The 21766-nt window shown below is 30.6% G+C and overlaps 1 protein-coding gene across 1 annotated transcript; it reads left to right on the top strand.

Moving 5' to 3' along the window:
* The first annotated feature begins 3610 nt into the window (after nucleotides 1-3610).
* Nucleotides 3611-18787, top strand: LOC132716151 (sodium-dependent multivitamin transporter-like). The gene is made up of 15 exons (XM_060699351.1): nucleotides 3611-4244; nucleotides 4554-4619; nucleotides 5343-5394; nucleotides 5576-5643; nucleotides 6070-6224; nucleotides 6535-6675; nucleotides 7259-7388; nucleotides 7948-8036; nucleotides 14990-15105; nucleotides 15577-15647; nucleotides 15911-15997; nucleotides 16328-16551; nucleotides 17124-17221; nucleotides 17751-17872; nucleotides 18077-18787. The coding sequence occupies exons 1-15, from the start codon at nucleotides 3876-3878 to the stop codon at nucleotides 18143-18145; spliced, it is 1857 nt and encodes a 618-aa protein (XP_060555334.1). The 5' UTR covers nucleotides 3611-3875; the 3' UTR covers nucleotides 18146-18787.
* Nucleotides 18788-21766: the final 2979 nt, after the last annotated feature.

Genomic DNA, 21766 nt, shown 5'->3' with positions numbered 1-21766 from the left:
CCGAATCTTAAGTTAAACACAATTTCACATTAGAATGTTAGCTCTATTTCGGTCAGTGCTGAGCTGTGGATCGTTGCTACCATCGATGAGGTGGCCAAGTCAAGGAGAGCTTACGATATTTGCAATAATGCTTCGGTGTGAGTTTATTTGGGTTTCAAACGATGCATTTTTGACTACATCTATGCGAAGCAGCCGATCTTTTTATGAATTTTTGAAAAACAGTCGCAATGAATTTATCGAATAACACGAATTAATTTTGCCGAAAAAAAACAATTATTTGCAAAGTAAAAAAAAAAAGCTATTACACACTTAAAATATTTGGTACCCATTTTATTGCAAAAAATATTGTTTATTACATTTTTGACATTCAACGAATAAAATATTTTTTCTTATATCCGTAAAACAAATAATGGAACTGCTCATCTGGGTTAATTTGCTTATAAATATGGAACTTTAACAGAATCATAATAATTGACCCAGTCTAAAAAGCACAGAAAATGATGAGTATCAAAAATTCACGCCTAAAAAACGTTTGTCCATCTATTTAAAAACGGGATACTGTTTTTGCATTTGACAAAAACCCGCATCAGCGTGGGACCGTATAGGTTAAGTTTGATTTTAAAATTGCTTTTAAACTTATTTTTCCCTCCTTTATTACCCACAATCAGACCTAATTTTCCGAATTTTTACACTCTCGTTAAATAAAGGTAACAACAGTAAACGACGAAAACCACGATGAATACCAGTCAACGGAACTTAAAATTTAGCTTATTGTGAGAACGCTTCCCCTTTTAACCCACAAAACCAGATTTTTCCCAAAATCACCACTGCGCTAACATTGGCTGACTTTAGACACGCGGATTATATACATTTTGTTTAAACACGCATATTTTTAAAAAATTTATATACAATTTTGTAAGTATAAAACCCAATTTTTAGTGTTTAAAGGAAACGGAAAAACTAAAACACTGTTGCCATGGTACAGGTAAGAAGTGACTCGAGATATAGCCCTGACAGGCCAGAAATAGATTTTTTTCATTCGATTTCGGCAAAATAAAAGGACGTCGATGAAATGCACTAGCTTGGCCTAAAAAATAAATAGATAAATAAATAAATAAATAGAAAAAAATAAGATGAAAAAAGAATAAAAAATAAAAATAAAATAGTACATCAGTTATCAAAGAAATAACTACAACATAATTTTCCGTTTAATTTTGGGGGCCCAGGTTTTAAACTAAAGTTTTTTTAGTATTTTAAGGAATCAAAATACTTTCTATTTTCTTTGGAAAACATTTTTTTTTTTCCCTCACAACTTTTTTTCAGGTAAACATTTGCCCTTTTTTCCTTTTTCCCTTTAAACCATTTCCTTTTTCCCGCCCCTTTTACCTGCGTTTAAAAAACCCCATTGTTTAATAGTGTTTTTTTAAATGTCACTCTTTTAAAATTTTAATTTTTGCCTTTACTTATTTAAAAAAAAAATTGTTATATCATAATCATATTTCCCTGGTTTTGCTTTTATTCCCAAACCCCCATTTAAAAGGGGAAATTTTTTTATTTCGTTTCCCAAATTTTTCCCTAAAAAGCGCATCCCGAATTTCAATTTTTAAATTTAGGAAATTATGTTTTTTCGGCCGAACCCGGTTCTCTATAGCCGAAATTCGTTTTTAAAGCGAGTAACGTATTTTAAGCGATGTGATTTAAATGTGAAATAAAGAAAGAAAATGGCCGGTGATTTTCAGAATTGAGTTTTCCGCTAATTAACGATAATTCGGGTTAAAAGCGAGGTCAATATATAATGAGGTCGACTGTACTTTAAGTAAACCACCATTAGAAAAAATCGTTACATTAGAAACTTTTTTGACGGAGAAATTAAGCAGTGAGTAATAAAACTCTTAACAAAACCAAGCTCAAATTCGTTCAAGGGGCTACTTTTTTTCTGTTTCTATGGGGTTCAAAATCCACTCATATGGATTCCCTTTTCTTGGATAAATTGTCAATTAGGAATATAGAAATCCCAACGTCAAAATAAATAATATTAAACATGTATTGTATTTCTATTGACATAATGAATTTGAAATCATGCAACAAACAGAGAATTAATTTTCAGATTTGCCAGGCTTTTCGTTTAATGTCTGAACCATTGAGACGCTGGGTGGCGCTCCTTTAAACAGAGTTTATATCTCAAAAATCTATTCACAAATTCGATCAAAATTTAAGAAAAAGATGTAAAATGTTTGTATTTAGCATAGCTAGCAACGTATACTTACGGTTGCCAGGGTGAAGTTTCAAAATCAGCACTTATCTTTGATCTTCTTTTTTGTCTATTTTGTTATACAGAACGTTGTACTGCGTAAGAAAGTTTTAGAGCTTACTAAAAGTATTGAGAGATTATGCAATTAAAATAACAAACAATAGATGGCAAACCAAGTAAAACCACCTTTTAATTTTTGTTATGCTTTTACATATATTATACAGTTGAGTATTTAACTGTATCTCACTTGTTAAATGTCGACATGATATGATTTGTTCGAATAGATCTATTGATATTTCTGTTGAATCTAATTCCTGGGACATTAAACTGACCTGTTATTGCATAATTTAACCTTTAAATGTTTGTATTCGTGAAGCTTTGCTATCTTCGCTCTTGAACCAACATCACTATTTGAGCATCAAAAAATACATACAAAAATGTTGCCCTATATACGTCATACGCAGGTCACCGTGCTACACTATATGATACTACAAGAAAGTCATATATCATTCATTGCAACATGCTTTAAGAAATGAATTTCATTTTGTTGACCTACAGTGAGCGGATAAGCAATTTGCTATGTTTCAACGTGTAAAGACAACGACATCTGGCGTGGGAAGTACGAAAAATCAATTGTACTTTTAAATTTTCAAATATTATCTTTCCGGAGGTAAACTCTTTGTTTCAAATTAAACTTCATCCCGAAAATCAGCGGAATCTGTTTATAATATCATATTTCTTATGAACTATTGCGAAAGTAGTTTAGAAAAAAATTGTTATTTAACAAGGTTTTTCGAAAGTTAAACAAATTTAGCGATGAATTGGCATGAATGGTTTAAAATATGGCAATTCATTGAAAATTTAAATGATTAAATGGGGGGTAATTACATTTGTACAATTTATATATTTAATGAAGCAGCTTGGGTTATTTTTGTAGCTCTGATTTCATCTTCTTATACAACTTATGATTGAATTAATACCCAAAACAAATCCCATAAATTCGGTACACGGATAACTCTAAAGGAAAATTTTTTTTACATCAAAAGCTAAACGACCGTTAAAAAACGCCCTGTTACCGGTCGACAATTAAGGGTTTTTCAGAAGCAGTCGATGATTTATATAAAGTATTTTGTACCTATTATACAGTACACAAAATCTCATAACACAGTAAAGGGTCGTAATGTAATGTCAATGTTATAAAAAAAACACGAGGAACTTTATTGAATAGAGCAACAAATCACAATTTCTTTCAAAATATAAATGTTCATAACATTTTCCGCTTTTGGTATATGTATATATGACGATTAAAATTTCGAGTCGTAAATTGGGATTTCTTTACTTTGTGGTTAATTAAGATCAGTTGTAGAGAGAAGGGAAAGATGTGTTTTTACATTTAACAGTGTATTTAGACACAATTATTATATGCATGGTTTACTTCATTAATAACAAATGTATCTATAACATCACTATACATTCATACAGGCGTGCAAAGAAGAAGGGTTTATATATCATCATCTTAATTGAATTAGAATGGAATTAGACAATAGTTTGTGGTATATACTGTAACGTGTTTAATGCAAGAAGTTGGAAACTATATACAGTTTATTTAATTAAATATATCGAAATGTCGTCTGCGTCTTATAGCATTCTAACAGGAGAAAAGAAAACGTTTCATCCCGCAGATTATGCCGTCTTCGGTTGTACTTTGGCATTTTCGGCCGCAATCGGTATATTTTATGCAATAAAGGATAGGAGAAAGAATAATACAGAGAATTACCTGCTTGCCGGACGCTCTATGAATCCATTTCCGGTTGCAATGTCTCTGGTGTCCAGCTTTGTGTCAGCAATCATGATAATAGGAACGCCAGCGGAAGTTTATGTGAACAGCACAATGTATGGGTGGCAAGCTGTCGGTATGGTTATAACCGCAGCCGGTGCTGCACATATTTTCATCCCTGTATTTTACAACCTAGGAGTAACAAGTGTTTTTCAGGTAAGGTTATTATTATATCACTATTTTTTGAACGACATAGTTTGTTTGATATCACCTTTGGCGCTCTTGATCATTTAAAATCCTTTTAATATTAATTATGAAGTATTTTTAGTAGGTTTGTTTCTAATATATCAATATAAAATAAGCTTAATTACCATATACTATTTTAGTCGTTATTTGATTTTATTTCATTGACCGACTTAATACCAAATACATGTAGATTACTATCATGAAAAACTGTGCGCTCAGTCGGCAGTGTAAATTAACATTTTTGCTTACTGTATTACAGAAACACACAATCTATTTCAGTATGTTGAAATGAGATTTGGCCGCGTTACCAGGACAATTGCAAGCGTCGTCTATATCATCTGGATGGTAAGAAAGAAATGCAGCAACTAAATAATAAGATGTTATCAGATGTAATAAGAGAAATAATAAGGAATTCCGGATTTATTGGATATATAATAATTATCTTATCAAGTGAAACAAATCATGAATTAATAACTTGAATTCGTCCAAATATCATAATTCTTCATCAAGTAATAAAAAACGTCTAAATAAGAAATCATATTAATTGTAACAAATGCGAAAACCTTACTATAGCGTATATCTTTTCTAATTTTTGTCTTTGCCAGACTATGTTCGAATACTTCATGTCTAATTAGAAAGATATACGGGTTAGTAAGATTATTCTGTTGCTATATTCTGATGATTTAAACTAATTTATACCTTTACAAGGTTTTTTCATGTATGATTTTTCATTCATGATTTTTTATTTAAATGATTTCTTATTTAAACATTTTTGCTCTATTTATATTTCAGGTTATTTTCATGACTTAAGTCTTATTATGTTTTTTCAGATGTTTTACAAAGCTATTGTATTATTCTAATTCAGATATTTTGCATGGCTTTTATGTACATGTATAAAATTCAAATTCTATTTCACATGTTTAACATGAATATTGTGTTTTTCTATTTCACATGTTTTTTGCGGCTGCTATGTTGTTTTATTTCTATTTCAGATGTTTAACGTGGTTTTTGTGTTATTTTATTTCTATTTCAGATGTAACACATGATTAATATATTATGCTATTTCAGATGTTTTACATGGCTATTGTGCTCTATGGACCATCTCTGGCCTTAAATGCGGGTCTGTATTATTTCATTATCGACATTGTAACATGCTAGAAAAGATTTGTAAAGATTGCAATAAATCTGAAATAAAATACTGTATTAACGTGAATTTATATATGCAATGTAAATAAATTCGCTTTTCCTATAAATTTAATAACGGGATTGAAATGTTGTTTGTATATTTTACCTTTATATAGTAACTGGTTTATCGTTATGGGGATCTATTCTGGCCGTCAGTTCAGTTTGTATCTTCTACACAGCTCTGGTAAGAGGTTTGTTACATCCCCCACGTCATTCATCTGATATATTTTTTAATATTGTTTTATTGTGTAAAATAAATATACACACATTTTACATTTTTATCACAATTTTAGAAAGTGGGCAATCCCCAGATTTCAATTTTAGGAGTTTGGTAGTGCATATTATCACATGATGCGAGTTATATAATTACACAGATCATATGAAGTTAAATATGCCCAAGAATTCGTGCATTATCAAAGGATGACCGACATTGATTTTTATAAAATAATTATTACGGGAAAAAGTGGATTCAATGTATTCATTTTGTCTGTGCCATTTAACTATGCTTTACATAAAATAAATAAAAAAAAGCTTAAAACAAGTATCATTTATGCAACAACTTAGGATCCTTGCCCTAATATAGGCAAATATTTTTCTTCTTATTTTAAAGGGTGGCATGAAAGCAGTACTTTGGGCAGACACGTTTCAAGTATTGGTCATGTTTGCCGGCCTTTTTGCACTTTTGATAGAAGGTACCAAAGCTTTAGGAGGCATCGGCAAAGCATGGGATATTGCCAACAAAGATGGAAGAATAATTTTGTTAGAGTGAGATATTTTTTTTTCATTTTGTGTATGGATTTTGTATAAATTTGTATAAAACTGTCAACTATATTTTCGTCGGAATTTTTGGTAGAATAAATATAAGTTTATAAATTAAAAAAACAGCTTAAGTTAGAAAAGAAATATTGTATTAGAACAAATGATATGATAACATAATTGTTTTCATTTTAATTATAACCCAACCCATTTCTTCCATATACGATGTGTTTATATATTCTTTATATAACTTTGATATGGCATTTTTATCATTGACAATATTTTCTATCTCTAATATATTTATTTCTGTACATGAAAGGTTTGATCCCGATCCGCGAGTACGACACTCAGTTTGGAATCTTGTGATTGGGGGTGGAATATTTTGGTGCGCTGTTTATGGAACAAACCAGGCTCAAGTTCAAAGGGCGATTTCAGTTAGAAATGTTTCCCGGTCAAAAATGTAAGAACACTCTTCCTGTTTCGAAATTTACATTTACAGAACGAGAAATGTTAACTTGGTTTTTGTCACAGGCGTTTTGATTTCAGAAATGTTAACCATCTCAATGTCAATTTAATGAATATACAAGATTCACGTTTATCCTCGGAAATTAAACTTATATAGTTACATATATAGTTACATTACATGCATACATTAAAAACATGATATTATAAAATTTGCATTTTTTTCGAATTAAATAATAGAATATAAGCCTCTCTGGTTACAATTTGCTCTTATATGAGGTGGTTAAGGATTATTGCTACCTACAGAACAGTACAGAAAAGAACAAAAAAGCAGGGTTATCACATTCAAATACAATACAATATTTCTCTATTTAGTCAAGGTTACATAATTATAATGTAACAATAGACAATTTACAAATAATATCATTATTAAACATATGTGGGTGTATTTAACAATTTGTATAGTATTAAACATGCAAAATATATTTCAAAACAGTTTATTTCAAATACATAAGTCAATAAGAACAACTTGTCTCACATTTAAATAACATAGAGTATATTAAGATTTTCTTTAATTTCAGAGCCATTTGGTTAAATGTAATAGGATATGACACTATTCTACTTCTATGCTGTTTAGTTGGCGTTGTCATGTATGCTTTTTACTCCGAGTGCGATCCTGTCAAATCAGGACTGGTTGATAAGCCGGACCAGGTAATGCTTTCTTATTTTCAGTTCGGGTATAATCGTTGCGATAAAACCATAAAAAACAAATTTGCTATTTTACTGACCCAGACCCTCCGAGAATTATTTTGCAAGTTTTATTCTTGTGAAAGCTTACACGTACTCCATAAAAATCTTGAAAAGAAGTGGCCCCTTAGAAGCTTTGAAAAAAACCAAACTACATAAATTGCCAACTAGATTTGATTGAGTCTGTTCAAAGTGATAATGAAAACATGTAGCATCTCTTATGCTTCATAGCACTGGCTTAATGGATATTAAATCTTTAAGACTAATATGCTTGAATCTGATGGAAATAGAAAAATATCACGTGAAAGATTAAATGAAATACGGGGGTGGGGGACTTGTATAGATGCCACACTGCATTTGACTCGTAATTATATTATATTTGCCAATTTATTTAGGTGTTGTTATGGCGTTGTCAGAGTCATTATTTGGTATCCGTGGTTTGATGTAAATATGCATTAGATCATTGCTTAAATTAACCACACTTTAAATTACTCTGCTTATCACATCTGTTTTTATTGTTCAGTTAGTACCTTTATGGATGATGGATTTGCTGAGTGAATATCCTGGTTTACCTGGATTATTCTTATCAACAATTTTCAGTGGAAGTCTGAGGTATGATAAACAATATACATGTATTCACTTTGTTAAACCAATAAGTATGAAATAAAATACATGTAAACTTGTTTTATTTTACATGTTATCTTACCTTGAAACAAACAAATATCATCGTTTATCATTCTAGTGAATCAAAATTATTATCCTTGCTAAATAACAACTTAATCCAAAATAATAATTAAATTTTAATGAATGAATGTGCGTCACTGTAAGACTATTCTAGTAACAAATAAATATACAAGCAAAACAAGCAATACATGTAAGACTATTCAATTATCAGATAAGTAAGCAAACATGCAATACAAGAAGACAATTCAATTATCAGATAATTAAACAAACAAGCAATACAGGTAATATAGAACATAAATGCAACAAGCATAAATACCTGCCAAACAACAGCCAAAATAAGCAAATGCAAAGCAAACATAAATAAAGCACAAATCAACATGCAAAAGAAATTAAACAGAACTTGCCTCTTACCTTATAATGTTATACTGCCTAAGATCTAAATTTTACAACAAAAACAAATAAAATTCACAAATTAAAATATGATACAAAAAGACGAAGTATCATGGAATCCTAAGAATTTTAACGGAACAACTAACGTGGTAAAGTGGAAATTACACGTAGGAAAAAATGCCTAAGACGATTGGAGCTTTCTGTGTTCAAATGAAGCCCACCATCTAATTTAGGAAACAAAAAAATCTTTTTACTTGACCTTTAAAACAAAATGGACGGTAAGATCTAATGACTTTAAATTCAGATCTGAAGCCAAAACATCTTCCAGAAAATGATTTAATTATTTGATTGTAATGTCTGTATCAGAATGATGCACCGGTCGAGGGAGAACAGAAGAAATAATAATCTTAATTGAATGATTTTCATGCCTAATAGACACAATCAAATTGGCAAAATATAAGACGATAGAATGAATCGAATGCCGATTACTTATATAATTAGTGCCAACATGAACAACAATAAAGCTTTTGTCATACAAATCATTTTTGTGTTGACTTACCAAATAAGCTAATCTGCCAATAGTTGCACCAGGAAAGGACTGGATCTTGATTCCCTCGATCGGAGAAATATTTTTAATGATGGAATCTCCTATTATAACAACAGGACGAATTTCTGCAAGTAAAAATTAAATAAATAAATAAAAATGATATAAAATAGATAAATAAAATTGACAAAGAATAACAAGACTAACAAAAAAGAATAGGGGATGAAAACAATAGAAAACATATAAAAAGTGTAGACAAAGAAGCAAAAAATATGATTTGCTGATATTTGAATATCAAATCTATCCGGAAGGTTAAGACATCCTACCGACAAGTTTCTCCGTAAGGACGAAACGCAAATCAATAGTCTTTGCAATTCTACACAATACTGCATTAAACTGTTAAAGCAACCTAAAAATTATACAATCTGAGAAATAATTAAACTTTTCCTTTATAACATAACAGGTTTTTTTTACTAACAAAACAAGAAACTTTAATTTTATCATTAATGTCATATTGAATATATCTTTGGGCCAATCAGCCATTAGTTGGATCAAATTTGGTAGAATTTCTAGTCTAAATGCCAGAGTTGCAAAACCTCTTCTAAAAGAATAAGTGGAGTATAGTTTCGAATCTAAACCAATGCCCTCAATAACTGAGCGCAGTTTAAGAAGAAACTTATAGTAGGTAACTGGCTTACCTGATTTCAACATTAACAAAGGAGAATGATTGGAAACAGGAACGTGATTTATCATATTCTAATAAGCCTTAACAGGACATAAAACAGAGCCAATTATTGGAGACAAAGGAGTGATAAGAATTCTTTCCCCAGCTTGAATAGTTTTAGTCCATTTCATAGAAACTAAAAATGTATTTTCATCAAAAGTAACATCCTTACTTAGTAAAAATTTAGGTTCAGATAAATCCTTTGAACAAGTTGTCCAAAAGATTAGATTTTCTGGCCATTAAGAAAAAGGCAAAAAGAAATAAACATCAGAAAGTGTAATGTCAATATTTAAAAAGTCCAAAAATGAATAAATCATCAAAATATCAGAAGTTATAGGTTCCGCTTGTTTAACTATGTGCAGACTATGCTTTAAGCAATACTCTTAAGAGTAAAATTAAGCAAAAAGCTGTTTATATGTTTAATATTGTAACCTTACAACAAATGGACAGATCTTACTCCACTAATATAATTTTTAATTGAATATACATATTTAAAGGACCTGCTAAGAAACTGAGCATAAGATTACAATGTTTCAGTTGAAGTAGGTAAAATACAAAATAAAAAAAAACAAGAACGTGTTTGTTAAACACAAATGCCCCCGGCTCAGATTCTTGTCAGTAGCAATATTTCAAAAAAAATGTTACCCATTCACTCAGTTATGGACAGAAAAATTGCCAAAAAATTGTAAACACAAGTTATATAGCTTGTCAAAGTCATGGCATTTTATAATTGTGAAAAATATAAGTTGCCAACTCATTGCTCTGACTTGTGAAGTTGAAAAATATTCAACGTCATGCAAGTTATCTTCCTATCAAATATGAAATACATCTGTCATTAAATAAAGGCTGTATGGGCAAAAGTGTAAAAATCTATTTTGAGCACTGGTGACCTTGACCAAACTTGACCCCTAACTCTATCCAAAGGAAGAATACCATTTAAGTTATCTTCCTACCAAATATGAAATACATCTGTCAATAAATAAAGGCTGTATGGGCAAAAGTGTAAAAATCTATTTTTAGCACTGGTGACCTTGACCCAACTGACAACTAACTCCATCAAATTTTATGTTTCTATCAATTATAAATAACATCTGTCTATAGAATAAGGTTAATACACCTGTAAAAATGTAAAAATCTATTTTAACATTGGTGACCTTGACATTGGTAACATTGACCTTGACCCAAATGACCCCTTACTACACCCAAAGAAGGAGCACCTCCCTTGGCATGTTTGTATTAAACTAAAAAATAAAGGCTGTATGAGCAAAAATGTTTATATTTATTTTCTAAACCAGTGACCTTGACCTTGACCCTAGATACCGCTTACTCCACAAAAAATAGAGGACCATCAAAGGTATCCACCTACTAAATATGAAAGATATCATTAAAGAAATTAAGAAATTAGGAGAAATTTAAGATAAATCCAACTTGTCGAAATAGGTTAACCAGACAAGGCCCTATTTTCAAAATGAAAAAAAGTAATTAAGTAAATAACTGGGAAATATGGATGACACAGTTATATAACTTGGTAATATCATGTACTTTGTATTGATAAGTAAGTGTGGAAATTATAAAGCCATTAGTATAGATAGAACTTAAGATATTTTCAACTTGCCGTTTTAGGTTTACCATTATTCATTTTCTAAGTGCTGAAAAGGGCAATAACTTGGTAAATATAAAAGCCAGAGTTATGTAACTTGCCCAGATCATGTACTTTGTATTGATAAGTAAGTGTGTAAACTAACAAGCCATTGGTACAGGTAGAAATTAAGAAAAATCCAACTTGCCGTTCTTGGTTAACCTCGTACGGACAGACGGACGGGCGGACGGTTCAATTACTATATGCCCGGGGGCATAAAAACAATATTGAACTCTTAGGTTTCTACAAGAACCAACAGCATAAGCTCTTTTGTTGGATTTCTTTATGTCCAGTCTGAGTACTTAAGATGATTCTCTGAAAACATATACCGGTATACAATAAATCCAATTTACAAACTGTTGACAAAATTAAACACAGACTCATCAACCTTCCACTCTTGCAAATAATATTCTTTGGTTAACATCTTAAACTGTTGTTCATGAATTGGATTCAAACCCAATCTGGATAAATGATCTGCAATTCGATTATGTTCTGAGTGTAAATGCTGTGCCTTAATCTCAAATTCATTAATTGCCGCAAAATAACAAATCTCTCTGAGACAAGACTGGAAAAAAGAAGAAAACGTGATTCCCAGTATTTGGAGTGAAGCAGACCGACAAATTATCACAAAGAACTAAAATATGCATGTGCTTAAAATTGCTTCCCCATAAATTAACACATACTACCAATGTCAACATTTCAAGGGCCCCTATATGTAACTAATTTCCTAAAATAAAAGAACGAAAAAACAGAATGATAGACATTACCCTTCCAAAAACCACCACAAGATTCTAAACAAGAATCAGAAGAAAATATAGCAACTGGCTGTGACCACGAGCCCAGTGAGATCAAAGATACTCCATACTTTAACGGTAAAATGTACTCCACCACAAGATGTCTTTTTTAACCTCCTGAGGAATATCAAATACCATAGTACTTCGTGCACCATGCATGTCTCTTAACCAGTTTAACAACCGACTAATAAACACCCTACTGGATTTAACACAAGATAATATACATCTTTGTCAGTGTAATCATTCACAGCATTAGATGTAGAACTACTGAGATCTTAAATAACTCTTCTCTCAGAAACTGACTTTTTTGGAACCGAATTTAGGGGTGAAATCAAAAGATTATCATTAAACGGGTTATTTTTAAAGGGACCAATGTCTGCTGCATGGCTTGATTCCTTGACCAAATATTTTTCAATTTCAACAGGAAATTCGGTAGCTCCTTTATAATTCTTATAATGTGATTACTTTTTGGTAGGCTTTAACAAATTTTCATCACCCTGGAAACCCAAAGGAAATCCAAACTCTAACAATCGCAAACAAGTAATTCTTTATATCAAAATGCTTCAGACAAGTACCCAAATAATCAGTATTGATCCTGTCGTTTATTCTAATACGACAACTCTCAAAATTATATTTGCCCGACTGTTTAACTACTTTGTGAAATTTAACCCTATGTAAAGATTGAGATACACTAGGGCCCTTTTTTATTTCCATAAAAAGTGAACATTTATTTGTATGATTACAAATATGTGACTCTACCGGTATTTCTACCTTACTTTTTATTTGACTGGAATGTGAATTCTTTTGATTTTCTAACATTCTTGGAGATTTATTAGAACATAAAAAATTTGGTAAAAAGATATCCTCTAATTTATTTTCATCCACAAATTTAGAATTTAAATTACACTGGCGTGCTAAAGTGTGTGGACAGGAAGTAGAGCTTTCTTGATGTTGAAGTTTAACCTTATCTTTAATCCAACATGTAGCACACATATGTTGAGCCATATGCATCTTTCCCCGAACAACAATCATATGATTATGCTTTTGTACAGAACAAATCCATACTGGTGAACTTTTTGTGTCAGCAAATGGCTTGGAATATTGAGATGAGGGATATTTTTTTTGGATTTGGCGCCATGCTGCAAAGAACTCTTACTAGAAGAGTAATTGGAATTAAATAGTTCTAATTCTTAATAAGTGAAATCATCATGCCAAGATTTAGAACCTTTTTCTATTTCTCTAAGGACAGCTGCGTTGTATGATTTTAATAGTTTAAAATCATGAGATGTATCCAAATACATTATTCTTTTTAAAAGAGCTAACTTTCCAGTTTGCTCTGAAACCTTTGTTTTGGTGTCCGAAATTATCTCTAATTCCCCAGCAACAAACAAGTTTAGATCTTAATTTTGGAAAGAAATATCATGACTAACAAATTCATATCGTAATTGCGAATGTGGATAACGCTGCTTGTATCTAATTTTGTCAATACCTGACTTTTTACAAGATTTTTTGTGCTTATTTACAAGTTTTTTCTTTTAAGAACTTGACTTTTCAACCGATGTTTCTTCACTGAATTCTGGAACTGGATTCTACATCATTACTTGATGACGAAATGCCCGAATCACTGCTGTCATCCGAACATACTTATGATTCATTGGAACTGAAAATACCAATTTTTTTGGATTCCTTTCTTGCTTTCTTCTTGAGTTTTGTAAGCCTCTCAAATCTTTAATTGTTAAATCTGACGATGAAATTTTAGCTAAAAGTTCTGAATTAACTAAATGTTTTGCTTTACCTTTTAAGGCCTTGACCTCTGCCTTTTGTGGTTCAATTTTATGCGGAGCTTTTCCTTTTCCTGCTGTTTTCTTAACTGAATTTCTTCTTTCTCTAACTCTTCTAGTTCAGCCTTCATCTGTAGCATATCGTCGTCCTCGCTAACAATTTCTTCTACAAACAACAAGGAGGAAACGGACGATGACTTTTTCTCAGCTTTCACCGGTTTCTCAGTTTGTGAAATTTCCGGCTCCGGATCCGAATCCGCGTCCCCTTCATGCATTTTTCGGTAATTAGGCCGGTTTCCTTTACGCAAATTTGACATATTGGAAATACACTGGCTGCATACAAATTCTTCACAAAATGAAGTAAACCAAACTCCATTCTTCTAAACATTGAAAACTTTGAAAACAATTCTGCTCTGCTGCATTCAACAGTTCACAATACAATAAAATGTTCGTTACCCATCTAGCCAAAAGGCTATGGAAGCTTGATCGAAAACTGCTTTGTCTTTTACATTTCAAACGAACACATCATCTTGTACAATTGATAATACAAATCTTTTTGTTACAAACTACTGCATAAATGTTTTTCAAACAGTGACGCATACAAACAAAAAATCAAGAAGTGGCCCGAATAACTGTTAGCGTCGTTAAATAAACTACTACGACATATAAAAAAACAAGATATGACTATCCAATAAGAGAGCTTGTTAAATATAGGGCTAGAAGAAAATACTGACGAATACAGAACTGAGAAGCTGTCGTCAATAATTAAATATTTAAAAAATATTTAAAATAGTCGATTTAGAAATGCATGACGTGTTATGGTTCTATCTAAAATGCTGCGGAGGTTCAGAAACGATTATAACCCACAAAGATAACATCTAGTCTTCTTTGGTTTGTTTTATGAAAACATTTACACGCAATTTAATGAACAATATTTCTTTTGTCTTTATCCACTTCCCCCACAAGTCAGTAAAAGGTGCTGAAGAATAATTTTGATCTCGTGTTTCAGTTCCGTGTCATCAGGACTTAATGCAATAGCTGCAGTAATGTTGGAAGATTTTATAAAGCCAACATGCTGCAAAAATATATCTGACAGTACTGCAACGTGGTTGTCTAAAGGCATCGGTAAGCATACGTTTTACTGTGATTTTTATATTAATCAAAATAAAAACATATTTGTGTTTATTTCGCATTATGGTTATTTTGCTTCAAACCATAAGGTGTTATTTCTAATTCTTGAAGGTGGTAGAGAAACCTGCCATTTCAGTTCACTAAATTTTAAAAAAATAAATAATACAAAGAACATCAAATTTTTTGTTATTTTGTTGTGATTTATGCTTCCGAGGGGAGGGATCATTCATCTTTGAATGATAAATTTTCAATTCTAACTTGATATTAAAAAGCAGTCAAAATTTATATGAACACGGTTAAACATGTATTTATTTTTAGATAACATATTTCATTCTGGAAAAAATATGTTACTCAACTACAAAAGAAAAATAAATAAATAAATGATAAAAAATAACTACATAGCATATAATTTGTTCAATCTCAAAACAATAGTTGATCAAACTTTTATTCCCTTTACCCCAACAGTTGTTGTGTTTGGATGTTTGTCAATTGCGTTTGCTTTCGTCGTTTCAAATTTCGGAACACTTATTTTAACGGTAATATTATTATTTTATGATTTGGTCATTTTAATTAGAACTTTGTAATAATAAAAGTATATGTGCATAAGTTTTACTATCTTAATGTAGATAGATGTCTGGAGAGACCGTTTTTCTCAGTTTATTCAGTAAATAGTGTATACATTCTTATTTATTTAATTATAATAATTGTTTTAACAATTACATAAACACTTATTATTTTTCCCTTTTGTCTGTGAAATAAGAGTTGACCAATAATTTTTCTCACCTATCTCTCGTCATAGCTTGCTAACGTTTTATTTGGAGCCCTTGGTGGACCTATGCTTGGAATGTTCTGTTTAGGAATGCTTTTTCCATGGTCAAATAAAGTGGTGAGAAGGATTTATAAAAAACACAATTTCATAATTTAAATAATTACTTAGGAATACTGAACTACCAATGTTCAACAATCTTCAAGCTAAGGGAAATATGGTTTCGCTAAAATGTTAACTATATTTTTTTCTCGGGTCTAGCAGTTTTGTAAAGCTTTATCTATGTATACAAATAGGTAAATCATGCTCAATTCATATTATAAGAAGGAAGTGTTATGAAGCTTAATTTACTCTCTGTGAAGACTTTCTGCTGGATAAGAAAATATATTTTATAGTAATTAAAACGAATTTATTGTCTCTATCAGTTTAATATATTTTATATTATTTCAGGGTGGATGTATCGGTCTTGTTTGCGGCCTCATTATGAATATCTGGATATCATTCGGTACTGCCATAACGAAAACTAGCGTCAACATTAAATCACCAATTTCTGTTGATGGTTGTATTTGGAAGTACTCAAACACAACAACACTAACAACAACATCAACAACAACAAGCATGACATCATCCTCAGTAGAAACAGTTTCTACAACTCACATATTTGATAAATATGAGTATGTTTGAAAGTATATAATTTTTACCAAAGAATAAAGAAATACCTGTCCTAGCAATCACGTAATATTAAATTTCTCTCAGAAAACATAATACATAACATTCTAAGAATACATTGGAACCCCTGGCAATGCAGTGATCGCATTAAAAAATCCTTATTATTTCTTTCAAGTACATGGAAATCTTAAAATATTTTTTTTCTAGAGCAACACGTCTAAAAAAAACAGAAAAAAAACAAACAAAAAAAACACAACAACAACAAACAAACAAACAAACAACAAAAACAAACGTATTTGAACTATGTTTTGTTAACGTAGATGTTATAAAGCTATAGGTCATACACCCCTAACCTTGATAAAATGTTCATTCCATGTTACTTTATCATAATTAGATATTAAAACATTTATAGCTTATATACTTCATGGCACCTATCGTACCTCATCAGAGCTGTAAAATGATGCTACCTAACTGTTTTCAGATGTTAGTTTACTAAATACAATGAAGGATTTTAGTATATCAATAATGCATAATTTTGACTATTATCATTAAAATGTTGGGTGTGGTCTATTTTCAGGGGAATAAACCGTTTATACACAGTATCTTATATGTGGTATTCTGGTATAGGGGTGTGTACTGTGGTCGTTGTTGGTATGATTGTTAGTTTAATCACAGGTAATTTCCACTTTTTACTTTACCACATTTTTACATGTACGTAGTGTGTTCGTTTCCAATATAACTTCCCATAAGTAATGTTCCTTTTCTCCATTTAAATGTTTTTTTTATTCAAATTTCACAGTTAAATATATGTGCTATTACAATTTAAAGAGTGTTTTGGTCAAGTGAAATATGATAATTATCATATCACTAGATGAAAACAAATTCTGTATATACATATATTTTTTTTCACTTGAATTTTCTGTTTATTATATACTTTTTCTCTTTTTTTGATCTTACAATTCTTAAAATTTCTCCTTTAATTTTTTATTTTGGCTGAATGAAAATAGTCCGGCAAGAAAACATTGAAAATACGGAAAAATGTTTCACTGCAGTGAAAAATAAATTTTTACCGTGAAAATAATAAATAATAAATGTAATTAAGTAGAATGTTTCCATCCCTTTCGAAGAAAAGATGATATGCAGCATGTATGATATTTGCTTATAAACTCGTGGAACCATAAATAACATAAATTTAAAATTTCAGGTATCACAGATACATCAAAATTAAACCCAAAATTAATTTGCCCAATTTTCGATGTATTCTTCCCATTTTTACCAGAGAAGTGGCGAAAACCTCTGCGGTTTGGAGTGAGACATGGTAAAAAGGTAAAATCCATTTGTTACATGTACAAAAGCTAGAAAATAGTTAAATTCAGTTGAAATGTAGTTAATGTTTTGATAAATATTATATATAATTATGATAATCTTACAAAATGCATTAAGAAAACGTTACAGCACATGACTTTCGGAGAGAATGTCACATATTTAGCCTAAATAAATAAAATCATATTATGTCTCTTTTGATCAAAGGACTTCGATGAATTCGAAGATACAGAAAAACGAAAGGCATTGCTGAAGAAGTTTGAAGGTGTTGATTAAATCCGCTCTTGCAAGAACCAAGAAAAAAATAACACATATGAACGAGAAAATGACGGATACGCGTCATATCACTCTTGTACAAATCTACAACGAGAATATATTATATCTACAAAGGAATTTGTATTGCAGGGATATAGCCAATTATTATTTAAAATATTAGAAGATTATTAGACTAGGCCAGTGACCAGGGAAACAGACAATTTTGGTTTGATTGCGAATTTCATTCCTAAACAGTATTTCTTTTTTATTTTAAAGAAATGTAGCTGTTCTTAACTTCAATTTGTAAGGAAAATTTAATTTGTTCACTTCTTTCTCTATTCCATTTTTTAACCTATATCAAGCGAATAATTATACTACATACATCTTCACTGATTTAACCGTTGAAAAGAGGGGGGATGAAATCGTGTCGCTGATTCTGAGTCTGTTCGTCTGTTCGGCGTGCTTTTTGACTTTTTTTATTTCATTTCATTCTCAAATCAGAGATTCAATTTACCTACCCCGTTGAAGGAAATGATTCTCCAACATGAAACAAAACAATTTTTGTTTCTTACGAAGTTAATTACGTATTGACTTCTCTTTCTTCACACTCATTACACATATCAAAATATTATATGTACGAGTATAAATAATAATAAATAAAAATTATAGATTTTTATGAATAAGTTGTGTTGATTTCTTTAATTTCCTTCGGTTAAATGAAATACATTTTCCGTATTTAACATTCTTATTTCTAATTTTCCTTTTTGTATTTAAATTTTTGTTCCACGGTCCACTTTAAACTTTTCTATATTCATTATAGATTATTCAATGGACAAATCTCAATAACACAACCGACGAACGTTCTGCTAAAAGTTGAATATAAGTCTATATATGTAGTAAGTTATTTTTTGAAATCTAAACAGGGCAAGGTTCAAGTATCAAAATATAATAAAATAAATAATACATAATCTTAATCTAATTGAATAAAATGCAGTCTTAAGGCATATTTATTTTAGTGCAACATAGTAAGTAAATGGTGCTTGTTTCTTTAATTTTAGGAAATCAAAGTATCTTATTTTCACCCAGATATTTTGTTACAAATTCTATTTCAATACTAAAACGTATAAAGCATCATTGGTACAACGTCATAAAATGCGTAAGATCTTCAGCACTGTAGTTTCAAGATTGAACTAACTTAAAAACAATCCATCAGTGACTTTCATTGTACGAATCTACTTCGTAAACTTTAAAATGCATATTGATATTTGATTCCATATCTAATAACCAACACTTAATTTTTCTTTTTTTGTTGAATGTCTAAAAAATTGAACACTAGCTAATAAGTTAGTAAAATCTCCACTTCAGACACTTTTATCTAAGATAACAATGATTTAGTATAGACTTTATTGACGTCTTCCTAGAAATAACACACACCAGATATAATAAAATAGCCATTCTTTGTTCAGAGCTAACATGTATCTTCAAAATACATGTATATTCTTCATGCTGTCATATTATGTGGTTCTTTTTCATTCTTTTTTTCAATCGTTAAGCTGTACCTACTGTTGTTCTATCACACCCATCTATCATAAAATTTTCCTTTTGATATATTTGATATTACAGACATTCTTAAAGGAATATCAAGATGTCTTTGATAATGAATATAGATTATTAAACTATCATTATTTAAATCTTACCTCTTTCGTGTCATCTTAGACGATGTCATGAAGCAAATCATTTTGGTTGTCTGAAAATCTAGCAGCTTAAAGTTTTCTTATTTAATACAATAATACTGATTTGGGTCGCCACGATGACGAGACAATTTCCTAAAATCTCATAGAATTATTGTCTAATCCCAAATGATTCCTAGATAGCAAAACATTTAATTTATCACTGAATCACAGACATGCTTTCGTGAATAAATGAATATCTTATTAACTGCACGGCAAATACTTAGACTGGTCTTCAGCTGGTTTCAAATGTATGTTGCATGATAAATTTCTTTGTATAAAAGTATGACATTTATTTGATGTTTATATTCTATATATTAATTGATACATATTCGTGTTATATTAAAGCAATATTCTTTATTTGTAGTACGTTTATTGGTTACAAAGTGGTACAATAACTATTTCTTAACAACAATGTCATATAAATTTATATACATTCTCAGTGTTGTTAACAAAGACCTTAAAAACATTACATACACTTCAAATGTGTGTTTTTGAGGTCCTTATAAAACACTGTTCATTTAAAATAAAAGTTTGTCAATTCAAATTTCATATCGGATTTGACATCTTAAAATGCAACAAAAGTAACAAAAGTGTCTATACATGCATACACACATATAAAAACACAATGTCATCGTTCTAGAATGTTACATAAGATATATTAGTTAAAGTACTCGCTCCGAGCTAAAATATTTCTTGTTTACTAATTTGAATTTATCTCTTTTCTAAGACTTTCTGCAGAGAAATTAAATAGAAAAAAAACCCACACACACAATGAGAAGACATATTGTTGAATTTTTTTTGATTGCCTGATTTAATTTGACATGCCATACATAATTGAACAGCATGTTGTAATCCTGTCATGTAATATTCATAAGAACGCGCTCGTGGAAGCGGGAATTGCAATATTTCTTTGCTGAAAGAATATCCATGTTCCTTTTTTATTGCACGAATATGCATAACAATGTTTTATAATTAAATTTCCCGATATCAGATAAAATAGCTCTACACTGTTTTGTAGTTGAACAGAGTATTTCTTTCGATAATAACATACTTTATAAGAAAATGATTCAAAAATGAAAGTGTTATTTTATAAAACATTTATAAAGATATAATACTTAAGGAAAAAATGGGTTTAAATAAGAACATAAATTAAATCTAAAAATAGAGATAAACGTGAAGATTAAGAAATTAGACATATTAAATTATTCCAACGATGAGTTTTCTAGTGACATCGTCAACAGTATGTAAGACTTACAATTATACAATCACATGCTGCAGAATGAAACGGTGCATATTGTTATACCTGTTTAAAAGTTTAGAAATATGTAATATTCGGGGGAAAATTCTTACTGTTGTAAGTGCAAAAGCGTATGAAAATGCTGCTAATTTCCTTAACCTTTTACCCCATGAGCATATTGTGAAAAATGGCCGTTTTCATTGAAAAGCCTCCTGTTCCAACTGCTATAAAACTATGAAAAATGCTTCAATACTGATGAAACTTGACACATATCTTGACTGAACCATACCCTCTGTAACAACATGCTAAATCTTAAATTTCCTGTTACCATAGCAATGGGAGGACGTCTCATAATTGAGAAAAATCACTATTTTGCATTGTTTTGTTTTCATCAAAACTGATTTCAAAGTGCTGCAACTTCTCAATGCAATGAGATAGAGTAAAAGGCTTTTCAGCGTTGGTTACATGTCACCGTAAGATCGACCTGAGGCCATTTTTAGCCAGTCTCATGCCCAAAATTTTCTTGGCCCAAACAGGAGGGGGCACATCCCCCTTCTTTCAACCCCTTAATGTATCATTTTGATGGGGGCCGCGCCGAAAAGATGGTCACTTTTTAACAACATTTTTCAAACGAAAAAACAGTGTTTGTGGCCGAAATAGGGCATTTTTCCA

The sequence above is a fragment of the Ruditapes philippinarum genome, unplaced genomic scaffold, assembly GCF_026571515.1.
Source record: "Ruditapes philippinarum isolate M1 unplaced genomic scaffold, ASM2657151v2 ctg128_1_1_1_1, whole genome shotgun sequence".
NCBI lineage: Eukaryota > Metazoa > Mollusca > Bivalvia > Venerida > Veneridae > Ruditapes > Ruditapes philippinarum.
Note: the sequence above shows the minus strand (reverse complement) of the source record. Positions and strands in the feature narration are given on the sequence as shown.

Excerpts from the sequence above, each read along its gene's own strand:
- LOC132716151 (XM_060699351.1), top strand. The coding sequence starts at position 3,876 with ATGTCGTCTGCGTCTTATAGCATTCTAACAGGAGAAAAGAAAACGTTT. Across the intron at positions 5,644-6,069 it reads GTATCTTCTACACAGCTCTG|GGTGGCATGAAAGCAGTACT; the intron begins GTAAGAGGTTTG and ends CTTATTTTAAAG. Across the intron at positions 7,389-7,947 it reads TGGTTGATAAGCCGGACCAG|TTAGTACCTTTATGGATGAT; the intron begins GTAATGCTTTCT and ends TTTATTGTTCAG.